General features: G+C 48.0%; 3 protein-coding genes across 3 annotated transcripts; 1 reads left to right on the top strand and 2 right to left on the bottom strand.

Moving 5' to 3' along the window:
• Positions 1 to 5,991: 5,991 nt before the first annotated feature.
• Positions 5,992 to 9,909, top strand: LOC127299924 (uncharacterized). Its single transcript, XM_051329975.2, has 5 exons — positions 5,992 to 6,515; positions 6,901 to 7,451; positions 7,577 to 8,803; positions 9,024 to 9,142; positions 9,237 to 9,909. Exons 2-5 carry the CDS (start codon positions 6,911 to 6,913, stop codon positions 9,639 to 9,641), a joined length of 2,292 nt encoding a protein of 763 aa, XP_051185935.1. The 5' UTR covers positions 5,992 to 6,515; positions 6,901 to 6,910; the 3' UTR covers positions 9,642 to 9,909.
• Positions 9,910 to 13,986: 4,077 nt separating this feature from the next.
• On the bottom strand, positions 13,987 to 15,443 carry LOC139831599 (dual specificity protein phosphatase 1-like). The gene is made up of 2 exons (XM_071820898.1): positions 14,992 to 15,443; positions 13,987 to 14,002 (listed from the first exon to the last, which is right to left on the bottom strand). Exons 1-2 carry the CDS (start codon positions 15,441 to 15,443, stop codon positions 13,987 to 13,989), a joined length of 468 nt encoding a protein of 155 aa, XP_071676999.1.
• Positions 15,444 to 16,802: 1,359 nt separating this feature from the next.
• On the bottom strand, positions 16,803 to 21,483 carry LOC127299925 (M phase phosphoprotein 10). Its single transcript, XM_051329976.2, has 12 exons — positions 20,670 to 21,483; positions 20,303 to 20,370; positions 19,342 to 19,489; positions 19,123 to 19,263; positions 18,874 to 19,011; positions 18,648 to 18,716; positions 18,523 to 18,564; positions 18,353 to 18,421; positions 17,627 to 17,698; positions 17,491 to 17,544; positions 17,273 to 17,414; positions 16,803 to 17,078 (listed from the first exon to the last, which is right to left on the bottom strand). Exons 1-12 carry the CDS (start codon positions 21,360 to 21,362, stop codon positions 17,029 to 17,031), a joined length of 1,686 nt encoding a protein of 561 aa, XP_051185936.1. The 5' UTR covers positions 21,363 to 21,483; the 3' UTR covers positions 16,803 to 17,028.
• Between the last annotated feature and the right edge of the window lie 1,298 nt (positions 21,484 to 22,781).

Genomic DNA, 22,781 nt, shown 5'->3' with positions numbered 1-22,781 from the left:
CTCAATGGACTCCGGAAATTTATGGAGACAGCGGAGCAAAGACTGGGACTTGCTCAATGAGAACATCTTGGGTATGATATCGGAACCTTGTCAAGATATTTGCTCCGATTGTTTTTTACTTTGCGCTCAAATTGCGTGCTTACATCCCGATTATCTTTGTATGCGTAGCCGCTTGGGTACCCTAATGGCCGGAATTTGTTCCCACGGGACGACCTTCTCGCAACTCGCGGGCGATGATCGCAAGGATCTCATCTCCGCCTCCCGCAAAATATGCTATAACTTGAACATCAAGAGGAGCCGCACTTGCGACGTGCGCAAGCTTATTGGTAAGATGGATGTTTTGCCGGAGGCGGTGACGGATCTGCAAGCATCTTCAGCCCGAGGCGCAGTGCAATGGCCTTGACCATGTGCCTAGCACATACTCCGGGTCTTGATCTTGATGAAGTGACCACGGCGTTCCTCCGGATGCGGATGTCGGCGCGGCTCGGATGCAAAGTGAGCGGCTACGACACCCGTATCGCGCGCAGATCCCAAGACGAGGAATTCTACGACAAGGTCGTCCTCGCCGCCGACGAGCCCTTAGAAGCGGAACTTCGAAGGAACTCGACGCCAAGGCGCGACTGCGGAATCCGGAGCCCGCCTTACCCGGACCAGCTCCAAGGATGCTCCCCAAGAGGAACCCAAGACCAGACTGCTGCCTCTCGAAGAAAAAGAAAGTGAGGAAGACGTGTCTTCTCCGGCCGAAGGCGCCAAGGAACAGGATCCGCAGGGCAAGACTTCTCCGGCTAAGGGGAGTGAAAACTTTTATTCTCGCGGAAAAACAATGCATCATTTTGGCCCCCGGCGAGGGTTTGTAATAAGACTTTAAATTCTTAAGTAGCTAGGAACGAAACGATTATGCATGGGGCGGAAACACTTATCCTGCTATCCGTTAAATATTATGTGCATGTTTCGTTTTATGTCGGAAAGCAAGTGCCGACTTCGTTATTTTCCGGCTTGCCCGCTTGACCTTCCACGAGCCGGAAAACCTTAGCCGGAAACGCTTGCCGGCCGCGAAGCCCAATGGCAGTCCGTCCATAACCGCGGAAACAAGCCCCCTGCATAGGTGCCGGAAATCGCTACTAGGAATCCACGAGTTCGCAATGAGATAACAACTTAATCGTAAAACTTAAGCTTACGTCCTAAAGGACGCTTTTGAAAATCACAACTTTGATTCACTCCTAGGCGGAAATTTCCAGCTCTGCGGTTTTAGTCGGAAAAAACTTACACGATCTAATATGATCAAGTAAAGGAGGTAAAAGACTCAAAGAGTGAACCAAGCTTTATTTCATTGATCATGTATAACTATTACGTAGTTTATAACTCGGAAAATATATGCTAAGTGTAGAAAGGACGTAGTCGTGCGATATTCCAGGGCGATCTGTTTCATCGTAGATGTCATCCGATCCTCACGCTATGCTTTCCGGTGCCGATTAGCAGTGTCTATCCCTTAGCTCGCGGAAATCAACAAGGTAGTACGACCCGTTATGAAGCACTTTGCTAACGACGAAGGGTCCTTCCCATGGAGATTGCAGCTTATGGTCTTTCACCTGTCGAAGGCGGAGGACCAGGTCTCCGCCATGAAGGAGCGTTTCCGAACTCGACGATCGTGATAACGTCGGAGCTTTTCTTGGTAGATGGCGGATCTCCTGTCGCTAAGTTCCGAGCTTCCTCGATCAGGTCCACGAGATAGGCTGTCTGGCCTCGTCACCGTTTCTTCATTGTAGGCGGAAACTCGCGGTGAATCGTGGATGATGTCGGAGGGAAGCACGGCTTCGGATCCGTATACCAGAAAAAGGGGTAAACCCCGTTGATCTGTTGGGGGTAGTTCGTAAACTCCACGTAACAGCCTCCAACTCATCACCCAAGCTCTAGCCGCTCGTCGCAATGGTCCTTCAAGGCGTGGTTTAATTCCCGATAATATTAGGCCGTTAGCCCTTTCAACCTCGACCATTGGACCGTGGATGAGCCACGTATGCGAGGTCCGCCGTATCCCCATTGTTTCACAATAATCCCTCAATTCTCCTTGAGCGAAGTTCGTGCCATTATCTCGTGATTATGCCGTGTGGGATGCCGAATCTCATCACGAGGTCAGCAGACGAATTTTAGTGCCGTAGCACCGTCGGCTTTTCTCACCGGCTTAGCCTCGATCCATTTGCCGAACTTGTCAACAATGACCAGAGGTACTCAAAACCGCCAGAGATGATCTTTTTAACTTTCCAACCATATCGAGCCCCCGCACCGCAAATGGCCAGGTGATAGGTATGGTCTTCACTCTTGGGTCGGAGCGTTTGGTTGAGTAGCGTAGTACCGACAACCTCGGCAGTCTTGACTATCTTGTCGGGCGTCTTCTTTAGTCAGTAAGCCAATAGAAACCTAACCGAAAAGCTTTTGCAACGAGTGATCCGGGAGCGGCGTGATGCCCGCAGTCCCTCGCGTGGATCTCTCTCGAGGATTTCAATGCCATCTTGATTGGAGACGCATTTAAGAAATACCCCCGCCGCACTTCGTTTGTAGAGCTGTCCATCAACTATTGTGTAGGTTCTTGCTCGTCCGACGATCGTCGTGCGAGGACCTCGTCCTCTGCAACTTCGATCGATGAGGTAGTCCAGAAAGGCCGTGTCCAAGCCGGAGTGACGGCCATCACTTCCTTAGCCGAGATACCGCCACCTCTCGGGTTTTCCGGTTAGCGCCCTTAATCGAGGGTATCCGGAGATGCTCCAGAAAATGCCAATGCGGAATTGGTTTCTGCCGGATCCGAGCTTGGATAGCATGTCTGCCGCCGTGTTATCGTCTCTCCGACGTACTTGACTTCGTATCCGAGGAAGCTCTTGGCGATCTCGTCAACTTCGTCTCTCGTAGGCCGCCATGACGGAATTTCTGCGTTCCTGTGTTCCGGCCTACTTGTTGTGCCACCAGGTCGGAATCTCCACAAGATATGATGTGCTTGATCCCAATTTCCTTAGCGATGCGCAGACCGTGTAGTAGAGCCTCATATTCCGCCATGTTGTTGGTAGCTTCGAAGTGGATCTGCACGGAACATACCGCAGCCTCTTCTCCCAGGGGATTTCGGGGTGACTCCGCTCCCGAGCCTTGATGCCGCTTGGATCCATCGAAGTGCATGACCCATGTTTCGGTTCCGGCCTCCGGACTTGCATCCGAGCTTCGTCCAATCTGCAACGAAATCTGCCGTAACACTGGGATTTTACCGCAGTCCTTGGCTTGTAAGCGATGTCGAAGGCGGATAATTCGATGCCCCATTTAGCCGTACGTCCCGTTGCGTCGGCGTTGTTGAGAATTGTTGACAACGGAGCCTTGCTCACAACCGTTAGTGGATGCTCTTGGAAATAATGCCTCAGCCTTCCGCTACCTAGGAACACGCCATAAGCTAGCTTCGAAAGTGAGGATATCTCTGTTTTGACTCCGTCGGCACCTCGCTAATGTAGTAGACAGGTCTTTGGACGTCATATTCATGACCTTCTTCCTTTCGCTCCACCACGATGACGAGGTTGATGACTTTGTTGGTAGCTGCCGGATAAAGGAGCATTGGCTCGACTCTACCGGAGCTGCCAAGATAGGAGGGAGGTAAGTATTTCCTTCAACCCTCGAAGAGCTGCATCGGCTGCGTCATCCCGCATAAATTTGTCTCTGCTTTCTTCAAAGCAGCCTTGTACGAGAGGTAGTGCCTTCTCGCCAAGACGGCTAACAAACCTATCGATTGCCGCAACACAACCGGATAGTCGTTGCACATCTTTGAGACAAGTTGGCCTTTTGATACACAAGATTGCCTTGATCTTTTCCGGTTAACCTCAATGCCTCTGTGAGAGACTATGAAGCCAAGGAGTTTTCCTACTGGCACGCCAAAGACGCACTTCAGCGGATTCAACATCATCTTGTACTGCGGAGGTTGTCGAAGGTTTCGTGAGGTCGCCGATCAAGTCGGATCCTTTCCGGGTCATGACCGCGATGTCGTCGACGTAAGCGTGCACGTTCCGGCCAATTTGATCCTTCGTGCACCGCCGCATCGTACGTTGGTAGGTAGCACTCGCATTTTTCAAACCAAAGGGCATAGTAACATAGCAAAGAAGTACCGAACGGAGTAATGAATGAAGTCGCCTTTTGGTCGGATTCCTTCATCCGGATCTGATGATACCCGGAATACGCATCAAGAAAACACGAAGTTCCGCCCCCGCCGTCGAATCAATGACTTGGTCAATGCGCGGCAAGGGGAACGGATCCTTCGGGCAATGTTTGTTCAAGCCGTAGTAATCGATGCACATTCTTAGTATTTCGGTGTTCTTTTTGGGTACAAGGACGGGATTCGCGACCCAATCGGTGTGGATAACTTCTATTACAAAACCTCGCTTCTAATAACTTTGCTAGTTCCATCCCTATGGCGCGGCGCTTCTTATCTCCAAAGCGTCGCATAGCTTGCTTTACCGGTTTGGCCCCGGATTTATGTTGAGGTAGTGCTCGGCGAGTTCCCTAGGTACTCCGGACATGTCAGAAGGTTGCCATGCGAAGATATCCATGTTAGCGCGGAGGAACTCGACGAGCGCGCTTTCCTATTTGGGGTCCATGTTGGCTCCGATCGAAACCTGCTTGGAAGAGTCACCCGGGATGAGGTCATGCTTCTTGGTTTCTATCGCGGGCTTGAAGGAGGTTTTCTGCTCGGAGATTTGCTTCTTGGTGGTCTGCATCTCAGTCGGATCCACCGCGGCTCTGTAGCCTTTCAGCTCTTCTCCGGATATCACAGACTCTGGGAAGGCGGCTTCGCCTAACTCGCACTCATGAGCCTTTTTGTAGTCTCCGGATACGGTAATCATACCTTTAGGACCCGGAATCTTGAGCTTGTTGTAGATGTAGCACGCTCTTGCGTGGAACTTGTGGTAGGTGGGCCTGCCGAAGATGACGTGGTAGGAGCTCTTGAAGGGCACAACTTCAAACGTGATCTTCTCTTCGCGGAAATTATGAACATCGCCAAAAGCCACGGGAAGTGTGATGCTGCCGAGGGAGTTTGCCTTCTTACCCGGAACCACGCCATGAAACTCAGTGTTACTGTGTTTGAGCTGTTCCTTGGTGAGGTTCATCCGCTCTAGAGTCTCCAGGTACATGATGTTCAAGCTGGCTCCGCCATCCATGAGGCATTTGGAGAAGTCATACCCGTCTATGCGGGGACTTACAACCAAGGCGTAGCATTCCTTTGGCACAATTGCGGGATGGTCCTTTCGATCAAATGTGCACGGGATTTCCGACCACCTGACGTACTGTGGCACAGCCGGAACTATGGCGTTCAGGATCCGGGTAGCTGACTTGGAGGCGCGTACTGTTGGGGTTCCGAGGAAAGTGTGGTAAGCCCCCACGCTCTTTTTGTCGAATGGATTGGATTTACCTGCGGCTCCTGCCTTGGGATCCGGCGAGTTATCATCCTCATCCATCGCCTCGGAACTATCATCCTCCTTGTCTTTGTTCTTGCCCTTGCCACCTTTTCCGCGTGGGCGGTGCTTCCGGGCGCGCTTGTATCCGGCCTCCGGGTCATTCTTTAGGTCATTGACCCACTTGCAGTTGCGGTTGGTATGTGTGGACTTCCCTGTAACCGGATCCAGATGGGCCAGGCAGGGCATGTCTCTGTACTCCTCATAGGTTTGCGGTGCGCGGGATCCGGCAGCAGTGAACTCGGAGGTATGCTGCTGACCCCTGCCGGCTCCGCCTCCGCGTCCGCGTCCTCTTCCGCCTCCTGGACCTCCGCGTTGAAACGCCATGGCGACCATTTCGGATCCGCCACTCTTCTGGTCATCAGGGTTCTTGCGCTTATGGCTGCTGCTGCCGCCGTTGTCACGGTTCTTCTTTTGTTGGTGCAGGGGGATTGCTGTAGCTGCGAGATCACCGCCTGCGTCGTCATCGGCGGCAGTGTGATCGCTAGCGATGGTGATCATGTCATCCAACGTCAACGTTCAAAAAAGCGTACGCTTTCTTGCGCTTAAGCGCAAAAGCGAGCGAAGCGGAGGGCTACCGCTCGGTTTCAGCCCAAAGCGGAAGAAAAAGCGAAAAGCGAAAAAAGCGATCCGATTAAGCGCTGAGCGTGCGCTTCCGCGAGCGGAAGCGAAAGAACGCGGAAGAAAAGCGAAGCTTGAGCGTCAATGGTTGCCGGCGGGAATCGGAAAAATCTGGGGGTATGTGGAAGGGAATCGGCGCAATTAAGGTTGCGTAGAAGCCGAATCGACCATTCCTCCCGTCGATAAAGGGAGAGATGGAGGCGGCACAGCTCCTCGTGCTCAGGCCGGCCTGCTCCTCCCTGCTCCTCGTCCGCCGCCGGGGAAGGGCCTCCTCCGTCTCCCTCCGTCTCTTCCTCCAGGCCAGCAGGACGTCGGCTCCTCTCCTCCAGGCAGCGCCCTTCATCCCCTCTCCTACTAGACGCCCAGAGCCCCAGGCCGGACCCCAGATCGATCTTGACGCAGGCCAGGCGCGCACATCAGGTTCGTATCTTGTTTCTATCCCCTTTCTTTTCTAGTTTTCTAGACAAGTGTGTCTCTCTGGTCTCTGTTAGTGCTAGTAGTGTACTTGTATTCCACTACTTGGTTGGATTGCTGCTTGCTGGACGGATGCGTCGATGCATTGTGGATTGATCTGGTACTGCTTGATGTCTGCTCATCTAGTCATGCGTGTACTGTTTACTGATTAGGTTGCTATGTAGCTGTGCTGCTGCCTGTTTGCGTTGTTGCTTCTGAGCTGCTGCCTGGGCTAGTAAAGTTAGATTAGATGTACACTGAATTAATTTAATGATTAGTTGATTGTTGGAACTGTTTAAGTTAGTTGTTAACTGCTGCTAGTGCTAAGATAATTTTGCAATTTTGTTTCTAGGTACTGTATAATGGATATCGATCCGGGTGTTGATGGGTCGGTGCCGCCGGTGCCTCCGGTTCCTCCGGTACTGATCGGCAACTCAAAAGATGTTGGTTGGAAGTATGGCAAATATTGTGATCCAAACAACAAGAGTAAAGTGAAATGTGATTTTTGTGGACATATTAGCACCGGCGGCATCTACCGTTTGAAGAAACACATTGTAGGTGTGGACAATGTTGTGGCCTCATGCAAGAAGGCTACACCGGAAGCTAAGGAGGCTTGCAAGAAAGCTCTTGAGAAAACCGTAGTTACAAAGGGAATAAAGAGGCAACATGACCAAGATCTTAGAGATGATGTGCATATCTCAAGCTCGGTAGGAGAGGAAGTATATGTTGGGAGCTCAACCTCGGAGCCTAACAAAGTGGGTCCAATGGACAAGTTTGTGCGTCCTATTGATGGAAAATCAAGCAAGGAAGAAGCCTTGAGGCAATTAAGTATGAATGAGGCTCTATTTAAGGAGAGAGTGCATCAAGCTTCACAATATGTTGCTAGATGGGTGTATACACATGGTATGCTGCAATTACATTAGTCTTTTACTTGCAGATTTTTATTTACTTGCTTGCTGTTTTTTACTTGCAGTTTTTTATTTACTTGCACAAATCTTACTTGCTGTTTTTTACATGTGTTTTTGTAGCTATTCCATTCAATGCTCTTGACAACGATGAGTTCAAGCAAATGTGTGAGGCCATTGGAAAGTTTGGCCCCGGGTATGAGCCTCCTAGTCAATTTGATCTTCGTGAGAAGTTATTGACTGAGGAATATGCAAGAACCAAGTCTTTGCTAGATGATCGTGAAGAGCAAAAGATCAAGCTTGGATGCACCATTATGACCGATGCATGGACGGACATGAAGAGGAGAAGCATAATGAATGTGTGCATGCATTGTAGTGGAGGAACTTCTTTCCTCAAGTCAAAGGAGACCTCGGATGTGTCACATACTGGGGAAGTCATATTTGAACTAGTGGACAAAGCAATTGAGGAGGTAGGGGCTAAACATGTGATGCAAGTTTGCACGGACAATGCTTCCAATAACATGGCAGCCAAGAAGTTGATGCTTGAGAAGAGGCCCAAAATATTTTGGACCTCTTGTGCAACTCACACCATCAACTTGATGCTTCAAGGAATTGGCAACATCAAAAGGTTCAAGTCCATAGTGGACCAAGCACAAAAAGTCACCATCTTCATCTATGCGCATCACAAGACTTTGGCATATATGAGGAAATGCACAAAGAGGAGAGATATCGTAAGGCCGGGGGTGACTAGATTTGCTTCCAATTTCCTTACTTTGCAAAGCTTGGCGGAAAAGAGAGATGCTCTAAGGGGTATGGTGGTTGATAGAGCATGGGAGGAGATGCCGATTGTGAAGACCAAGAAAGGAAAAGATGCCACAGCCACCTTGATGGATGCTAACTTTTGGAAGGGGGTGACACTATGCTTAAAGGTGTTTGAGCCATTGGTTTCCCTTCTTCGTTTGGTTGATGGGGATGCCAAGCCATCTTTGGCTTGGCTTTATGGAGAAATGTTGAAGGCAAAGACCAAGATCAAGGAAGCATTTGGAAATAATGAGAAGAACTATAGAGAGACTATAGCCATTATTGACAAGAAGTTGAAAGGAAGGCTTGATAGTCCATTGCACAAGACCGCATATCTCTTGAATCCACACTACACTTATGCTAACAAAGATATCTTTGATGATTCAAGCATGACCGTAGCTCTCATGAAATGCGCGGAGCAATATTTTGGAGAAGATGAGATATCTGCGAAGAAAATGATCAATGATGAGTGGCTCCTATATGAAAACATGGAAGGACCTTTCAAGAAAAAGCTTGCAACTTCATGGGAAAGGGCAGATTACAATCCCGGTAATGCTTGCCCCAGATTTGGCCCCTGTTTTGCCCCTGTTTTGCCCCAGATTTGCCCCTGTTTTGCCCCTATTTTGCCCCTGATTTGCCCCTATTTTGCCCCAGATTTGCTGCTGATTTGCTTGCTGTTTTGCTGCTGTTTTGCTGCTGTTCTGCTTGCTGTTTTGCTGTAGTTTTACCCCTGTTTTACTGCTAATAGTCGTAATATTATTATTTGCAGTTGGATGGTGGAAGATGTATGGAACAGAAGTTCCTTTGTTGCAAAACATGGCAATGAGGATCCTATCATTGACTTCTAGCTCTTCCGGCTGTGAAAGAAACTGGAGCATATATGAAATGGTTGACTACTTAACTATTATCTTTCAATTACAGTTAGTGAATTTGCATTGTTCATACTCTCAATCTAAACTCTAATTATTTCTCGCACTTGTAGATTCACACCAAGAGAAGAAATAGACTAACAACGGACCGCCTCAACAATATGGTCTATATACAATTCAATACAAGGATGCTGTCCAAGAGACAAAGGTTGAAGGATAAGAGGAAAGCTGATTCTCTTCTAAGTACCGATGCATCTGAAGCTCAAGGATGGCTCTTCGAAGGAGGGGATGATTATGCACTGGTTGTTTTTAGAGATGAGGAGGATGGAGACCAAGGCGTGCATCCGGCTTCGGGGATACCATATGATGTGATAGGAGAAGCAATGGGAGCACAAGAGCAGCTCCAAGTTCGTAGGAGCGCAAGAGTGAGAGATCTTGAGGAGGAGGAGTTTGAGTCCGATGAAGAGGATGTGCTAGAGGAGGATGAAATTGAGTATGAGGATGATGATGAGTATTGATCGCTTCATGTTCATGATCATACCATCATAGACAGATGCCTTGGAGTCTTGGGGATATGATGGCGTCCATGTGTGCTTAATTGAGTTAATTCTTGTGTTTTGTTATGTTGTGTGGAACTTGCCACTGGAACTTGGAAGTTGGAACCTCTTTTCTTTCATCTAATATTGTGTGAGAGCAACGTGAGACTATGCAGCAATCAGCATGCACTAATATGTTATGTGGCCATGTGGGTCTTATAAGTTATAATATTGCTTGTTAGTTGTTTCTTGTGATCTTGTCTGATGATTGAATAGTATCGTTTGCAACTTTTGACATTTGATTGGTAAATGCTAATATTTGATTGCTGTGTGCATATAGCTTCTCGAGAAAGGATTTGGAGTTGGAGAACAAGAAAGTGGAGAAAAACCGAGCCAAATCAAGGTATATAAACCATATTCTTTATTCTTCTTGCAAATGTAGCATTACATGCATGCGTATGATACAAAAATACAACCTATTATGGTCTATTGTATGCCTAGATGGCCTTCGCTGCCCCTGTCCGTACGCTTTTACCCTGAACGCTTAAGCAGCGCTTAAGCTCGCTTAAGCAGTAGTTCGTCTAGGCTGAGCCTCACCGCTCGCTTAGCGCTCAGCGCTTTTTTGAACCTTGTCCAACGTCAGTTGATTTGCATTGACCATGCAGGTTAGCTTGTGTCGCAGCAATCCTCCTCGCTGCAAGCCCCCAATGAAGGCGTGCATTGCTGTGCGGTTGTCAACGTTCTCGCACTCGTTTCTGCATGCCAACCATCGGGTGAGGAAATTCCTCGATGTTTCGCCCTTCTTCTGGATGCAAGCTCGCAGTCGCTTGTTGTGGCAGGTCTCTTGTAGGTGCCCTGAAGTGTTTCTCAAAAGCGTTCTTCAGTCGAACCAAAGAAAAGATGGAGTTCTTCTCGAGGTCACCGAGCCGTATCCGGCCGGACCTACAAGGTACAACCGGAGCATGCGGCAGCGATGTTAGGGGTTCCTCCGGCGAAGGTTACATTGTAGTAATCCTCAATCCAGTATCCGGCCTTTCGGTGCCATCATAATGCTTCGATTTCCGGTAGCTTGAGGTTCATCCTTGGCTTTGGTTCCTCTCGAATCATCCTTCCAAAGCACTTCGGGCCAATGTAGTCGGTTCGTACTCGTTAAGGCGGTCCCGCGCGTCGCGCGAGCCGTGGCGAGAGACTTTGAGCGAGAGCGAGATCTCCGCCATTGCCTCCGCCTCCACCTCCGCCGCCACCGCTAGGTGGTGGTGAGGAGACCCGCGAGGTGGGCGGTCCGACTTCTTGCTTCCGCCTATCCGAATCTCCTCCGCCTTCCCGGTGCCGATTCCGGCTCCCGTGGCTGCCTTCGCCTTGGCGCCGGCCGCCCGGTCGTTCCGGCGAGGCTCCGGTCACGGCTCCGACGAGGCTCCGGTCCCGGCTCCGACGAGGTTACGGATCGCGGTTCCGGCGAGGCTCGGACCGCGGTCTTCATTCCGACTCCTCCCGGGCTCGGGCTCATGAACATTGTTCGATTCCGCCGGAGTTCCGGCGAGCGCTCCTCGCTTTGTTTCTTGGCAGCACGTTGTCGCGGATAACAAGCGCACCATGCCCTATGGGCCTCGGTGTTTCCGGGCTGGACTACGGCGGCGAGGGGGTCGCGGGTAACCGTTGGGTGGCGGTGAGGGGTTGCGGTATTTGTCTCTTCCGGAGTACATCGCGTCCTTTCCCTTCCTTGATCCGACGGAGGCGTCTCGTGACGGAACGGGGATCGGATTTGGGTGGTCCCCGGCCCTTCTTCGCGCTCCGAGGATCCGGTGTGCGATTCATCGTCCTTCGCGCGGTAGATACACAGTTATCCGGATTGGATTCCAACCTCGCGCGAAGTATCCGCTTTGCTCGCCGCCGCATTGTCGAAGCGACAAGTGTGCGGAGATAGTTGATGTCAACTTCTTCGTCCTTCTTCTTCAAAGAATTCCGCTCGCTTTCGCATGTTGTCCTTTGGAGTTTCCAAGGCCGGTGATTCATGGCGTGTTGAAGGGTATTCTCGCGAGGCGGAATTGCTTCTCTAACAATTCGATCGGCCTCCGCTCGCGCATAAGTCATCTTTACCTCCCATTCAGCCCTCATGTTCTTGACTGCTCGAGTGTGGCAGCAATCTCGCGGTCCCGTCTCTCGGTTTTCCGTCCAGCCGCATGATCTGCCCTTCCTATCCTTAACGCAGCTTCGGTATCGGCGAGCCTCTTGGCCGTGGCCGCATTTCCTTTCTCGCGGTCTCTAGGGCCTCCGGATCTGCGGCGTCGCCCGGGGTTATAGGTGTGTTAAGAATCGCTCGCGCGGCCACCTCCTCTCGCCGACAAGATTTCCTCCGAGGGAGAATCCCTTTGGGGTCGCACCCGAGACATTGGAGATCCTTGATGGGATGGTTGGGGGTCGATTGGCTGACTTGGTCTCCGGATCCGCTTTGTCCCTGGCCACGCTACCGTTGCGTAACACTCTTGGGCTGGGCGGAGTCGACTTCGGGCCGATCACCGTATCCGTATTCCCTTATCTTGCGAACGAAATCATCGTACTCCATGGAGGAGGTATCTCCGGAAATTGGGCTCGATTGCCCAAAATCGACTCTTCAACCGGAGCTTCGCTTTTCCGACAGTCGAGCCCGATCCGATCCGCGTTGTGCTCCGGTGCCTCTACTGCTCGGGACCAGCTCCGACTTCTTGAGGGGCGGTTCCGGCGGTGTGGGCCAAGAAGTGTACGAAGTGGCACCTCGCTTTTCTAACACCCGGGAGACCCGGCGGATCTCGCATTGGTCTTCCACCTTTGTTTCCTGCTCGGGGCGGATTGGGTGGGCTTTGAAATTTCCAGATCCAAGGCGGAATCTTCCTTGGGAAGCTCCCTGCATCTCGGATCGGATCTTCGCGACGGCGTCCAGCTCTGCGGCGGTCGCGTCACAAGTACTTACGGTGGGTTTCCGTCGGAATCGACGGTTTCCCCGATGAAGATGTGAATGCCGCCAATTGGGACGATGGAGAGCTTGACGGGGTTTGTCCTAGCCGGAATCCAAAGCACTCATCCGAGGGACGATCGGCAGATTTCCGGCGTAAAGGACGCGCCCCACGGCGATGGTGTCGTCGTAGCTTCCCATGGCGGAACCCTCCTGCTCCGGCCTCCGTACGCCACGTGCCCCACGGTGGGCGCCAACCGTCGTTGCCTCATCGACGGTACCTCGGAGGAGGGATCCTCACGAGGGGAGAAGAAGTAGGGGCCATAGGGCGGAGTGCACACGGGACGGTGGTACGCGAGTTACCCAGCCTTCGAACACCCGCACGATGACAGGCCTACCGTCGCTTGTCCGGAATTATCCGGGCGCTTTCGCGTTGTTACAATGAGTTGTGGTTGTGCCTCTAGGGCTCCCGGGATCCGGCTTATAAAGGCGCACGGATCTAGGGTTTACATGGAGAGTCCTAGCCGGATTACAGATAACCTAGCTACGGTACAATATCTTGCCGTGCACGTCACGGATCCGCCTTCCATATACATGGTCCTGGATCCGGGTTCCTTATGGGCCTCCCTGGATCCGGGTTACTCCTAAGGTCGGTACGGATCCGGCCTGCTGATCCTGGGCTGGACTTCTTCCTTCATGATCAACAGCAACTGGGCCGCCCGATGGGCCACATGCCTCATCACCGTCTGTGGGCCACCCGGGCTTGCCGGATCTAGGCACTGTCGATGGTACACCCATGAAGTATACCCACAACACTTCTGGTCACCGCCGGTGGCGGATGGTCAGTGGATGGCGGCGGCCTGGTCCTAGGTGAGGTGGCTCGTTCTTGAGCAAGCCTAGAAATAGCTAGTGTTCCAACTTTCCATCCAGCGGGCTGAGCACCTCATTTATTCATGTCCGAATTGAGTCAATGGACTCAAATACCATGACTAATCTATATTAGTCCATGACTAGTCGCTCGACTCTACGAACTAGTCGAGTCGAACAAGCTAGTCAACAGTCAAGTTAAGACTCATAGACTAGTCGTTAGACTTATAATCCATGAATGCACCCTATATAATTGGTTAGCCAGAGCCGCTATCAACTTTCGTACTGTTTTCTTACAGTTGCCAATAGTCTTGAGCTCAGAATCATAATGTCAATGCATCTTCTCATTAACATGTAGTAGTGAGATTATAATCAATGGCGAAAGAAGACAATCAAAAACCAGAATTACATCAAAGCACATGCACCAGTTAAAACAGAATTAGCAAATCTTCGCAAGAAGCAGACTTTCATAGTTTCATCTACAAGAAACCTTTGTTTATCTTGTTAATCTCCATTATAATTGGATGGAAGTCAGATCAGTGTGAGCCTGAGAAGAGATAGCACTCCAGTCCATCACGGGTTGCTCAAGGGACATGCTGCTGCCATCTTGCTTTGGCGAGTCGAAAACAGCCAGTATCATCTCGCAAAATCGTGTCCATGGCTACCTTCTCTTTTTTGAGAACTATGTCCATGGCTACCTCGTTGCTAGGGTAAAACAGGTAGCTCATAATAACCAATGTATCGGCAAACTAAAAGTAACCACGGCCATGGTAGACACAGTTGCCAAGCACATACCAAAACTCCTCCATCTGCCACTACTCCCTGTCTAAGTTGCCAATGTGTTAGATGTGAGCAAGTAGCATAGGACTGTTTTGCTTACTGAAACTTCCCACACACACAGCCAGGCTATCCCAGATCGGCACCTCAGGTCTCAATAAATACTAATTTCTTCCATGAATTTTCAATTCGGTTCAGCGTAGAACATGGTGAAGCACCACCGCCACAACACTGATGTGAGACTCGAAATAATTTGTTTCGCATTCACATTTCCTCGCCAGAACAACAGAACACTACTCCCTCATTCTTAACTCAAAAAGCATGTGGATCCAAGATTGGTACGGCAACTTCCACTCCGGTAACTAGAATTTTAGTTTCTACCAGAGAAAAAATGGAGGCAGTGCAACCTAGAGCATACAAAATGTCCCAAGACTGTTCACAGACTCTGCCGTTAAGATTTAACATTTCATTGTGCCTGGCAGGGCTGCTCCAATTTGGCAGCCTCTACGGGTGTTGCACTGACAGGCATGGTATTTGCTTGCTAGCTTAACAAAGTTAACATAACATTCAACAACAGCCTCCCATACATACCTATTAGTTTACTACACCAAAAATGGGCCTCTCGCAAATCTCAATTTGGCAGAAAACGCGGTTTTTGTCTTAGTGCACAGCTACTAAAAACATGCCAAAGCTCAAAAGAGATACAACTCCATGATTACTACGAAAGCGATTGGAAGTTGGAACCATGAGCAAGCGTACCTCCTGGAGACCCCCGCGAAGCAATGCACGAGCACACTGCCCTCCTTCCTGCCCTGGTCGATGAAATCGAGGCAGGGCTCGAGGTGGTCGAGCAGGTTCTCCTCCTCCGTGTCCCTGAGCGGCACGGCCATCCGCGTGACCCTCAGGCCTTCCCCGGTCCTCTCCACCACCCGCATCAGCCGCCCTGGTGCCACCGACGAGGGCGCCCCGTCCTCCCCGGCGACCACGCGGCGGACCTCCTCGGCCGGGAGCGAGAGGCCCGGGCGGTAGTCGGTGAGGAAGGAGATGGAGGCGGAGCTGACGACGGAGAGGACGTGCGTGATGTCGGTGCCGTCCGGGAGGGGGCCCGTGAGGGCCGCGATGGCGTCGTTGATGCCGCCGAAGTAGAGGTGGTCGCGGACGAGGTCCGGCATGGCGGCCGGGGCCGGGGCGTCGCAGGAGGTGGCGGCCATGGGCGGCGGGGAGGTAGAAGAAACCCTAGAGTGGTTTTGGGTGATTTTGGTTGAGCTCCCGCGCGGTTACAGAGTACAGAATAGCTTTTGAAACTGAAATTACAGCTCAACTGTGAGTCAATCTGACGCCGACCAAGAACAAGCTTGATTTTGTTGCCTTTCAAACGCCCCGAACCCGGTGCAACAAATGGACGATGAAGGTTGTGTGAAATTTGTCAAATATTGGATGACAACCTCCATGGGACAAGGATGCACAAAACATACTCATCAAATTACTAACTAATAACTACTAAATGGTTTGAATTTGAGGTAGTAATATAAAAACACTGATTGTGCCACAATGATTCAGTTTAAGTACTTTGCAAGGATTGAGAAGCAATAGGTAGAAATCTAGAGCGAATAATGATGGCCACCCAATAGTCAACTTGCCTCGTCTTTCTGAAGTTTTGGAGTGAGTTGGATTTTAAATTTTGCTACTCCCTCCATCTATAAATAGATAGCTGAGGTTTTCCAAAATCTGGATGTATCTAGATGCTATTTCTGATCTTTTCCACAAGGATACTACTTCCTCCGATCCGATTAAATCGACACGCCGTTGTGAAGGCTGCTATCATGTTTGAGCTTATCTCCGCGTCGACTAAAAGAGTCAAGAGGTAGTGCATGCACCGCAATGGCTGGAGCACACGATACGACTCGACTCATCATTCCATCGACAACATACGAGGGGCCACTATAGTGTATGTCAATGACACTTTTCCTCGTTAGGGTTTTTAGGGTCTTTTATTTTTTTGAGATGTGACTGCCGCGTCGTGAAGTTTCCACCGGCCGACCATGGTGGCGAGGGGAGGAAGTGGCTTGACGTGGCATCGATGGTTGGGACCTACTGCTCGGGGTCCGTGGATTGGAGGTTCTGCTTGATCTCCACCAACTCTCGCCTACCCGATGGTCTGGAAAAGATTATTAGCTCTCACCCCTCAAGGTGGGCACTCCTACGGTGTTCAAAGGCCAATGTGGCGGCGGTGAGTCGATGGTGTCCAAAGATAGGCGGATTCGGTCTCTGTACTTGGGTGGTGACATGGTGTCCAAAGATAGGCGGATTCGGTCTCTGTACTTGGGTGGTGACGATGAGGACAATGAGGTTGATTGCGATTTGGGAGTACGGTCTGTAGTCTTCTAGGTACATATTGTATTTTCCTTTTTTTGTGGAGTCGTTTGTAATCGGTTTCGCAATTGTTGAATTCCGTCAGTTGTTATCTCAAAAAAAAATGACACTTCTCCTTATGGCCACTTGCATTTCCTTCCTCCAAGCAATCCACCCCCACAACCTACACGTTCTAAAACATAAAACACGCTCCCCTATGAGGTACAACAAAATTTTGACTGTTGGGTAAGAACATTACTGCTTTTGCACTGCATGAAAGCTCAACAAATGGCTACAATACAACGAAGCGTCAAAATTGCAGGCCTGACATCAAACTGCAACAAAGAAGGTATTGATATGGCAAAAACAGGGTATCTGCACTGTTGGGCTGGGCTGGACCTCCCTCCAGCTCCAAATGTTTGCAATAGCAGACAAGGCAGGTTCCTACATATCTGAGTTTTTCTGCAACTTGGCTGGCCTGTCCTTGTGTGTTTCTGCATGGTGAAACAGCAGGTTGTGTCATGTTGTCAAAACGTTTTCATTCCATGTGCAAGATTGCATAATTCAAAATCTTCCAACATTTAATTGAAACACATAGACTGCTCTAGTGTGACTCATTGCTTCTTGGATGGATTTTTAAAAAGCAGGTAGGGTGAGCAAAACCTGAAAAAACTAGTAAAGAAAATACCTGCATATCTCCTTTTCTTGTTAGCTCTTCTTCTTTTGCGCTCAGCTTGTGTGAGCTCTGTGTCTTCTTTAATATCGCCTTTTCCTTCAAAAACTTCTTCAGGAGCAAGCATAGCCGCATCTGAAACAGCTACAGGTGCGACCTGCAAGACATAGAAGCCGTTAAATAAAATATTCCAATGGAGTAACTTCATGGAAAAAAAAGAATGAATCTGGTACCTCTTCCATTGCTAGAGCAGGTACGTTTGCTTGTATAGACATATCCTCAATGACCTGAAAAGACAAAGCGTGTCTTCATGCCAAAAATTGCAGATGTTAAGTACATAATGTTGTCAAATAAAGAGCCATTGCATACCGGCTTCGGGGCAAAGTGGAAATGAGAGAGTGCATCCAACTTCAAGCATATCCTCTTAAATAAATCATTTGCCTGAGTTTGAAATAGAAAGTTATTCATGATCGGTAGCTTGTGAAATTATCATATAGGCATAAAAATATGCATGTAACATTCTCGAATGATGGCAACAAACAGAAGCATAAAACCAACTCGGCCAATGTAGTAAAGGACCCCTCAACAGAACTTGACAAATGTTGATTATCATGTGTGGCCTATCACCTATCCAATATGCATGCTTACTGAAACACAGACAGTGGCGGAAAGTAATCCACATATTTACTAAGGAAAATGACGTGTGCTTCTACCAACAAAAAATCCAATAGCAAAACTTCAACTCCATTGCATGTCCAAGAGGCAATAAACCATCACAGAGCACCTGTTTTTAAATTATTTTCCATAATATGACAAGCATCTTGTGTACCACAAGAAAGCAACGGTGAATATAGAGACAGTACAGCGACCGCGGCAAAGCAAGGAATGCAAGAACTTGCTAATTTAAATGGACATAAGAATGGAATGACAAGACATTACAAAATTAGCTCTTTAACTGACATTTTCTTTTCAACTCAACAGAAATGCTCCATGAGATGTTGCACACGAATTACAATCAAAAGCAGAACACGACTATAATCATTATATGTAAATTTAACTTCCCTCGGATTTTAGTAAGAACATATGATTACTCACCTCTTTCTTCAGTTCATCTGAAATAGAAAGTGTGGCAGGTGCAAGGCCAGCTTTTTGTGCATAATCATCCTGTAAGATTAAAAAGATCAGTAGCAGATGAATTGTACTTGCACTCATCTTAGCAGCCCATTGGATTAAAAATAAATATGTCATAGTCAGATAGTGCAGACCGCATAAAGTTCAGCAAGACCCTTCGTGCTCTTGTTTTCATCCTGTTGAAATATATTAATGGTGAGAATGCAATGTCTTATTATCATGAATGAATTCAAGTTATTGCAAAGAATCAAAACCATACCATCTCCTTTTGCTTCTTTGGAGCTTTAGATGGCAAGGTTGAAGGCATTTCAACATCATCAAAATTATCCTGTTAGGAAAAAAGTGAAGATAACTCAATATTACTAGCGGTGCCACAGGTACAAAATGAGATGTCCAAAGAATTCAGAATTCTCTCTACTTATTCTCTGGTATACTACTGTTAATCCTGTTGCAAAACTTGGGACATGCCCATTAACATGTTTTACCTCTGCAATTCTTTTCTTTATCATCTCCTCTAGAGAAGCTGTGACTTCCTCTGTGATTACCGGGGCAGGTCTCACATTATGTTCAAAATCAAGCTCCACTTCAATGGCACTATTTTTGGGCCTGCTGGAAGCAGTAACCTATAAAAGGAACACAGTTAACTTTTTTGGAATGAAATGATAATTAATTATTATTATGACCATCTTACAAGTCAGAAGTATATATTATATACAAAACATGATATAGGTTACCTCTCCCTTCATGGTCCATGCACAGGGATCAAGACTAGCTTTCTCCATTTGCTCTATTTTAGCACGCATCTTCAGGCGCTCCTTCTCATGAGTTGAAAGTCCCTGTTCATCCTTCTCATGAGTTGAAAGACCCTGTTCATCCTGCATAATAGGAAAAAAGCATGTTGATAGACAAGTTATGGCTATATGTGCAACACTTACTTCAACTGAAATGGGTACCTCTAATGTTGGAACATCCTTTACATCATCATTCTCAATGTCATCCCCTTCCATTTCTTGTAATTCATCCTTGAAGTGGACTTTCTTTGTGGAACTATTTCTCTTCTTGCCTTGTTGCTTATGGCTTTCCTCAAAAAAATCCTCATACCTGAAAAGACGCTCTTAGCTGGTTATAAAGTAACATGAAATTCATGATAATGAAAATACATAACATAACAATATTCTCCAACCTAGGGAAGATTGTAGGGATGGCGTGAAGTTTCAATCATAAAAAAACCTAATTACCATGCTTCCAAATGTTTTGGAAAAAAATCTGCTCAAAAAAATAGAGCACGAAAAGCTTTTTTAGCCCTTGGTTCTGGTCGTTTTATTGCAGACCGCATATCAAGTCACTTTTTCACAGAATTTTGAAATATATAGTGTGCTCTGACATGTATATGTGAGATTCCTTTTGGATTTTCCAAGCTTCAAAACGCACTTTCATAGGCTAGTTTCTTTTCCTCTCATCAGCTTATCAATAAATTACATAAAAGGGGACCCTTTTTTCCTTTGTTTACTTTGCTAATCCAATTGATTCCATCTCCATGCAAGTATTAAGATTCCATTTCTTTCCCTATGTCACTGAAATGAACTAGCGCCTACTCCCCTTCCATTTACCTCAAGGACGGTCTGATATAGTGATATCTAGTAAGTTTTAACAGTGTGAATCTTTAGAAAAATGCATAAAAATCTGAAATATCCACCCTCTCAACTTTTTCATGTGTCAATTTATTTGCTACGTGTTATAAATTGGAAAAGAGTTGTGAAGCATTGTTCCAACGATTTAAAAATCCTGCATTGCTACCATTAACATCTTGCAAAAATTAACTGATACAGGAGCGCATAATGAAATTTGATTTGCATTTTTTGCTACCAACTTAAATCCATAATAGCATACTTGACATTAGCATCAAATGCTTACTTTATATCTCCACCAGATTTTCCTCCATCCTCTTCATCATCATCATCGTCATCGTCAAAATCTTCCAACTACAGTTAACAGCATCAACACTCAGGTTAAAGAAGAAGGAAATTTGGATCAACATGCTTCATCAATAAAAACGGTATCTAACACCGAAACTGTCAAAATGAGCCCATTCGTTCAGGCCGTACAGCTGAAATCGGTCGTCCCTGAACTAGCTCAAGCTGTTGAGTCATTTCTACTGCATATCCAGCAGAAATTTTGGGTTCTAATTACTCAGAGTAGTATGGTTCTATATCATAGATTCTATCAGAGCTAACAAAGAATTAGATGTATGTAAGGGAGAGTGTGAGTACAAAAGCCTTACATCCAAATCGTCATCGTCTTCTTCTCCATCATGGCCACCTTCGTCCATGTCCTCATCACTCTCGTCCTCCATCCAGTCCACGGTTCCCTTCTTTTTCTCGCCTCCCTTGGAACCACCATACTCCTGTTCCTCCGCATTCGCTAGAAAATCTTCAAGCTCCTTTACCTTTAGGAACTTGTCCTCCACCCCATTACCTGCCCTACCTTTCACTTGCTCCTTTTCTTCCTCCTCCTCCTCCTCCCCAGAATCCAACTCATCGTCCGTGCCCTCCATCTCATCCTCGTCCAAATCCTCCGATTCGTCCCCCTCTCCATCCTCCTCGTCCGAGGGTTCCTCCTCCGCTTTAGCGGACTTGGCCGGCGGAGGAGCCGGCGACGGATACGAAGGCGGCTGCTGCTCGAGGCGGCGGAGCTGGCGGTGGAGGTGGGGGAGGAGGGGGCCGGAGAGCAGCTCGGTCTGGGACCAAATCTGCTCGGCGTCGAAGTTGGGGCCCGCGAGGAGGTTTGGGAGCGGCGGCGGCTGCACGGGGGAGGCAACGGCGAGCGAGGAGTGGAGGTGCTTGAGGGCCGCCCGGGCGGCGGCGGCTAGGTCGGCGGACGGGGAGAGGTAGACGGCCGGGTCGGCGTCCCGCAGCTGCCGCAGCGCCACCTCGCCCTTCTCCGCGGCGAGCGGCGCGTCCAAATCCATCGCCATGGCCGCGGTGGCTGGCGGCGAACTTGGTTGATTGGTGTGTGGAGGCGAAGCGGGGGAAGGAAGAGGAAGGAGAGGAGCAGCTTTTGGGTTTTAGGGTTTAACGAGTTGAGCAGCACGCGGCTATGATGGGTTGTTACGGTTTGGTCCTGAACTTCAAGGGAAATGTCTATTCAGGGCGTGTTTGTTTACATCGCACCCCAGCTAGATCTTGGCAGAAATTGAGCTGATTCTTTTTGGTGGCAATCAATACAACATACTGTACTTTACTACTGAGTATAAATTATAGTGTTGAAAGTAGTATCGAGAAGCAAACAAGAGAGACAACAAATGATTCAACTATTCTGTTCCATTGATGATTCACAACTTATATACAAGGGGAAGGGACGCGAATATGGGTCACATCCGTTCGAAGAGGTGTGAGAAAGGGTTGTGTCTGTTGACAAACCAATCAACATAGAGAATTACATGAGGGAGGATTACCCCTTTAATTAACCTATTAATTAAATCCTAACACTCCCCCTAATCATTCCTTGTCCTTGTGCTTGGTCATCTCTAGAATCATCTTTGGAATCATCTCCTCTAAAAACCCTGTGGGAAAAATATGAGGAGAGTAGTGTGTATGATATGTTGCTAAAACTCCTTAAAAACCCAGTGGGAAAAATAAGGAGAAAATGGTGCAACTATAATGGTTGGTATGCTGTTAAAACTCCTTCGAAACCCAGTGGGAAAATAAAGAGAAAATGACACAGCATATAATTGGTATTGTCTCTTTGTTAACTCAATATGAGAAAAACCTTGTAAAAGGGAAAAAGCCATAGAGTTTAGAGAACAATATATGTCGTATATACTTTCCTAAAAACCCCGTTGGGGAAAACAGAAAATATGACATATCATCTTGTGTTGATATTACCTCATTAAAAACCTTGATGAGAACCTGTGTAGTAAACTCATAAAGAGAAAAAGAGTGTAATATGATGCTTTGAACATGATTGATTCAGGAAGATACTCCCTCTGATTCTTGCAAATTTGGAAGCCGTCGCATACCAATTCCATGAAATACTTATGGAATGTTGAAGTTGGTAGAGACTTGGTGAACAAACTAACAATATTATTGTGTGGTTTGACTTGCAAGATGTTTATTCCCCAACTCTTCTGAAGTTCATGGAGATAAAACAATCTAGAGGCAATATGCTTAGTGATATTGCTCTTGATGTATCATGTTTGCATCCATGCAACAGAAGCAACATTATCTGTGTAGATAATGTTTGATGATTCAAGAGAACCAATACCACATGACTTATGTATGTGGTTTATCATTCCGTAAAGCTACACGTGTTGACGTGGCTTTGTATTTCAGAATGATTGGTAGGTGTAGTCACCGGAGTTGACATAGGCATCCCCAATGGGCTTGCCGAAGAT

This window comes from Lolium perenne, chromosome 5 (genome assembly GCF_019359855.2).
Source record: "Lolium perenne isolate Kyuss_39 chromosome 5, Kyuss_2.0, whole genome shotgun sequence".
Taxonomy (NCBI): domain Eukaryota; kingdom Viridiplantae; phylum Streptophyta; class Magnoliopsida; order Poales; family Poaceae; genus Lolium; species Lolium perenne.
Note: the sequence above shows the minus strand (reverse complement) of the source record. Positions and strands in the feature narration are given on the sequence as shown.

What these genes read in the sequence shown, in the direction of transcription:
- LOC127299924 (XM_051329975.2), top strand. Translation starts at nt 6,911, where the DNA reads ATGGATATCGATCCGGGTGTTGATGGGTCGGTGCCGCCGGTGCCTCCG. An exon ending in TAGATGGGTGTATACACATG is followed by an intron (nt 7,452 to 7,576) that starts GTATGCTGCAAT and finishes GTGTTTTTGTAG; the next exon opens with CTATTCCATTCAATGCTCTT. An exon ending in ACTGGAGCATATATGAAATG is followed by an intron (nt 9,143 to 9,236) that starts GTTGACTACTTA and finishes TCGCACTTGTAG; the next exon opens with ATTCACACCAAGAGAAGAAA.
- LOC139831599 (XM_071820898.1), bottom strand. Translation starts at nt 15,443, where the DNA reads ATGGCCGCCACCTCCTGCGACGCCCCGGCCCCGGCCGCCATGCCGGAC.
- LOC127299925 (XM_051329976.2), bottom strand. Translation starts at nt 21,362, where the DNA reads ATGGCGATGGATTTGGACGCGCCGCTCGCCGCGGAGAAGGGCGAGGTG. An exon ending in AGGATGTTCCAACATTAGAG is followed by an intron (nt 19,264 to 19,341) that starts GTACCCATTTCA and finishes CCTATTATGCAG; the next exon opens with GATGAACAGGGTCTTTCAAC. An exon ending in CAGATGAACTGAAGAAAGAG is followed by an intron (nt 17,699 to 18,352) that starts GTGAGTAATCAT and finishes TTTCAAACTCAG; the next exon opens with GCAAATGATTTATTTAAGAG.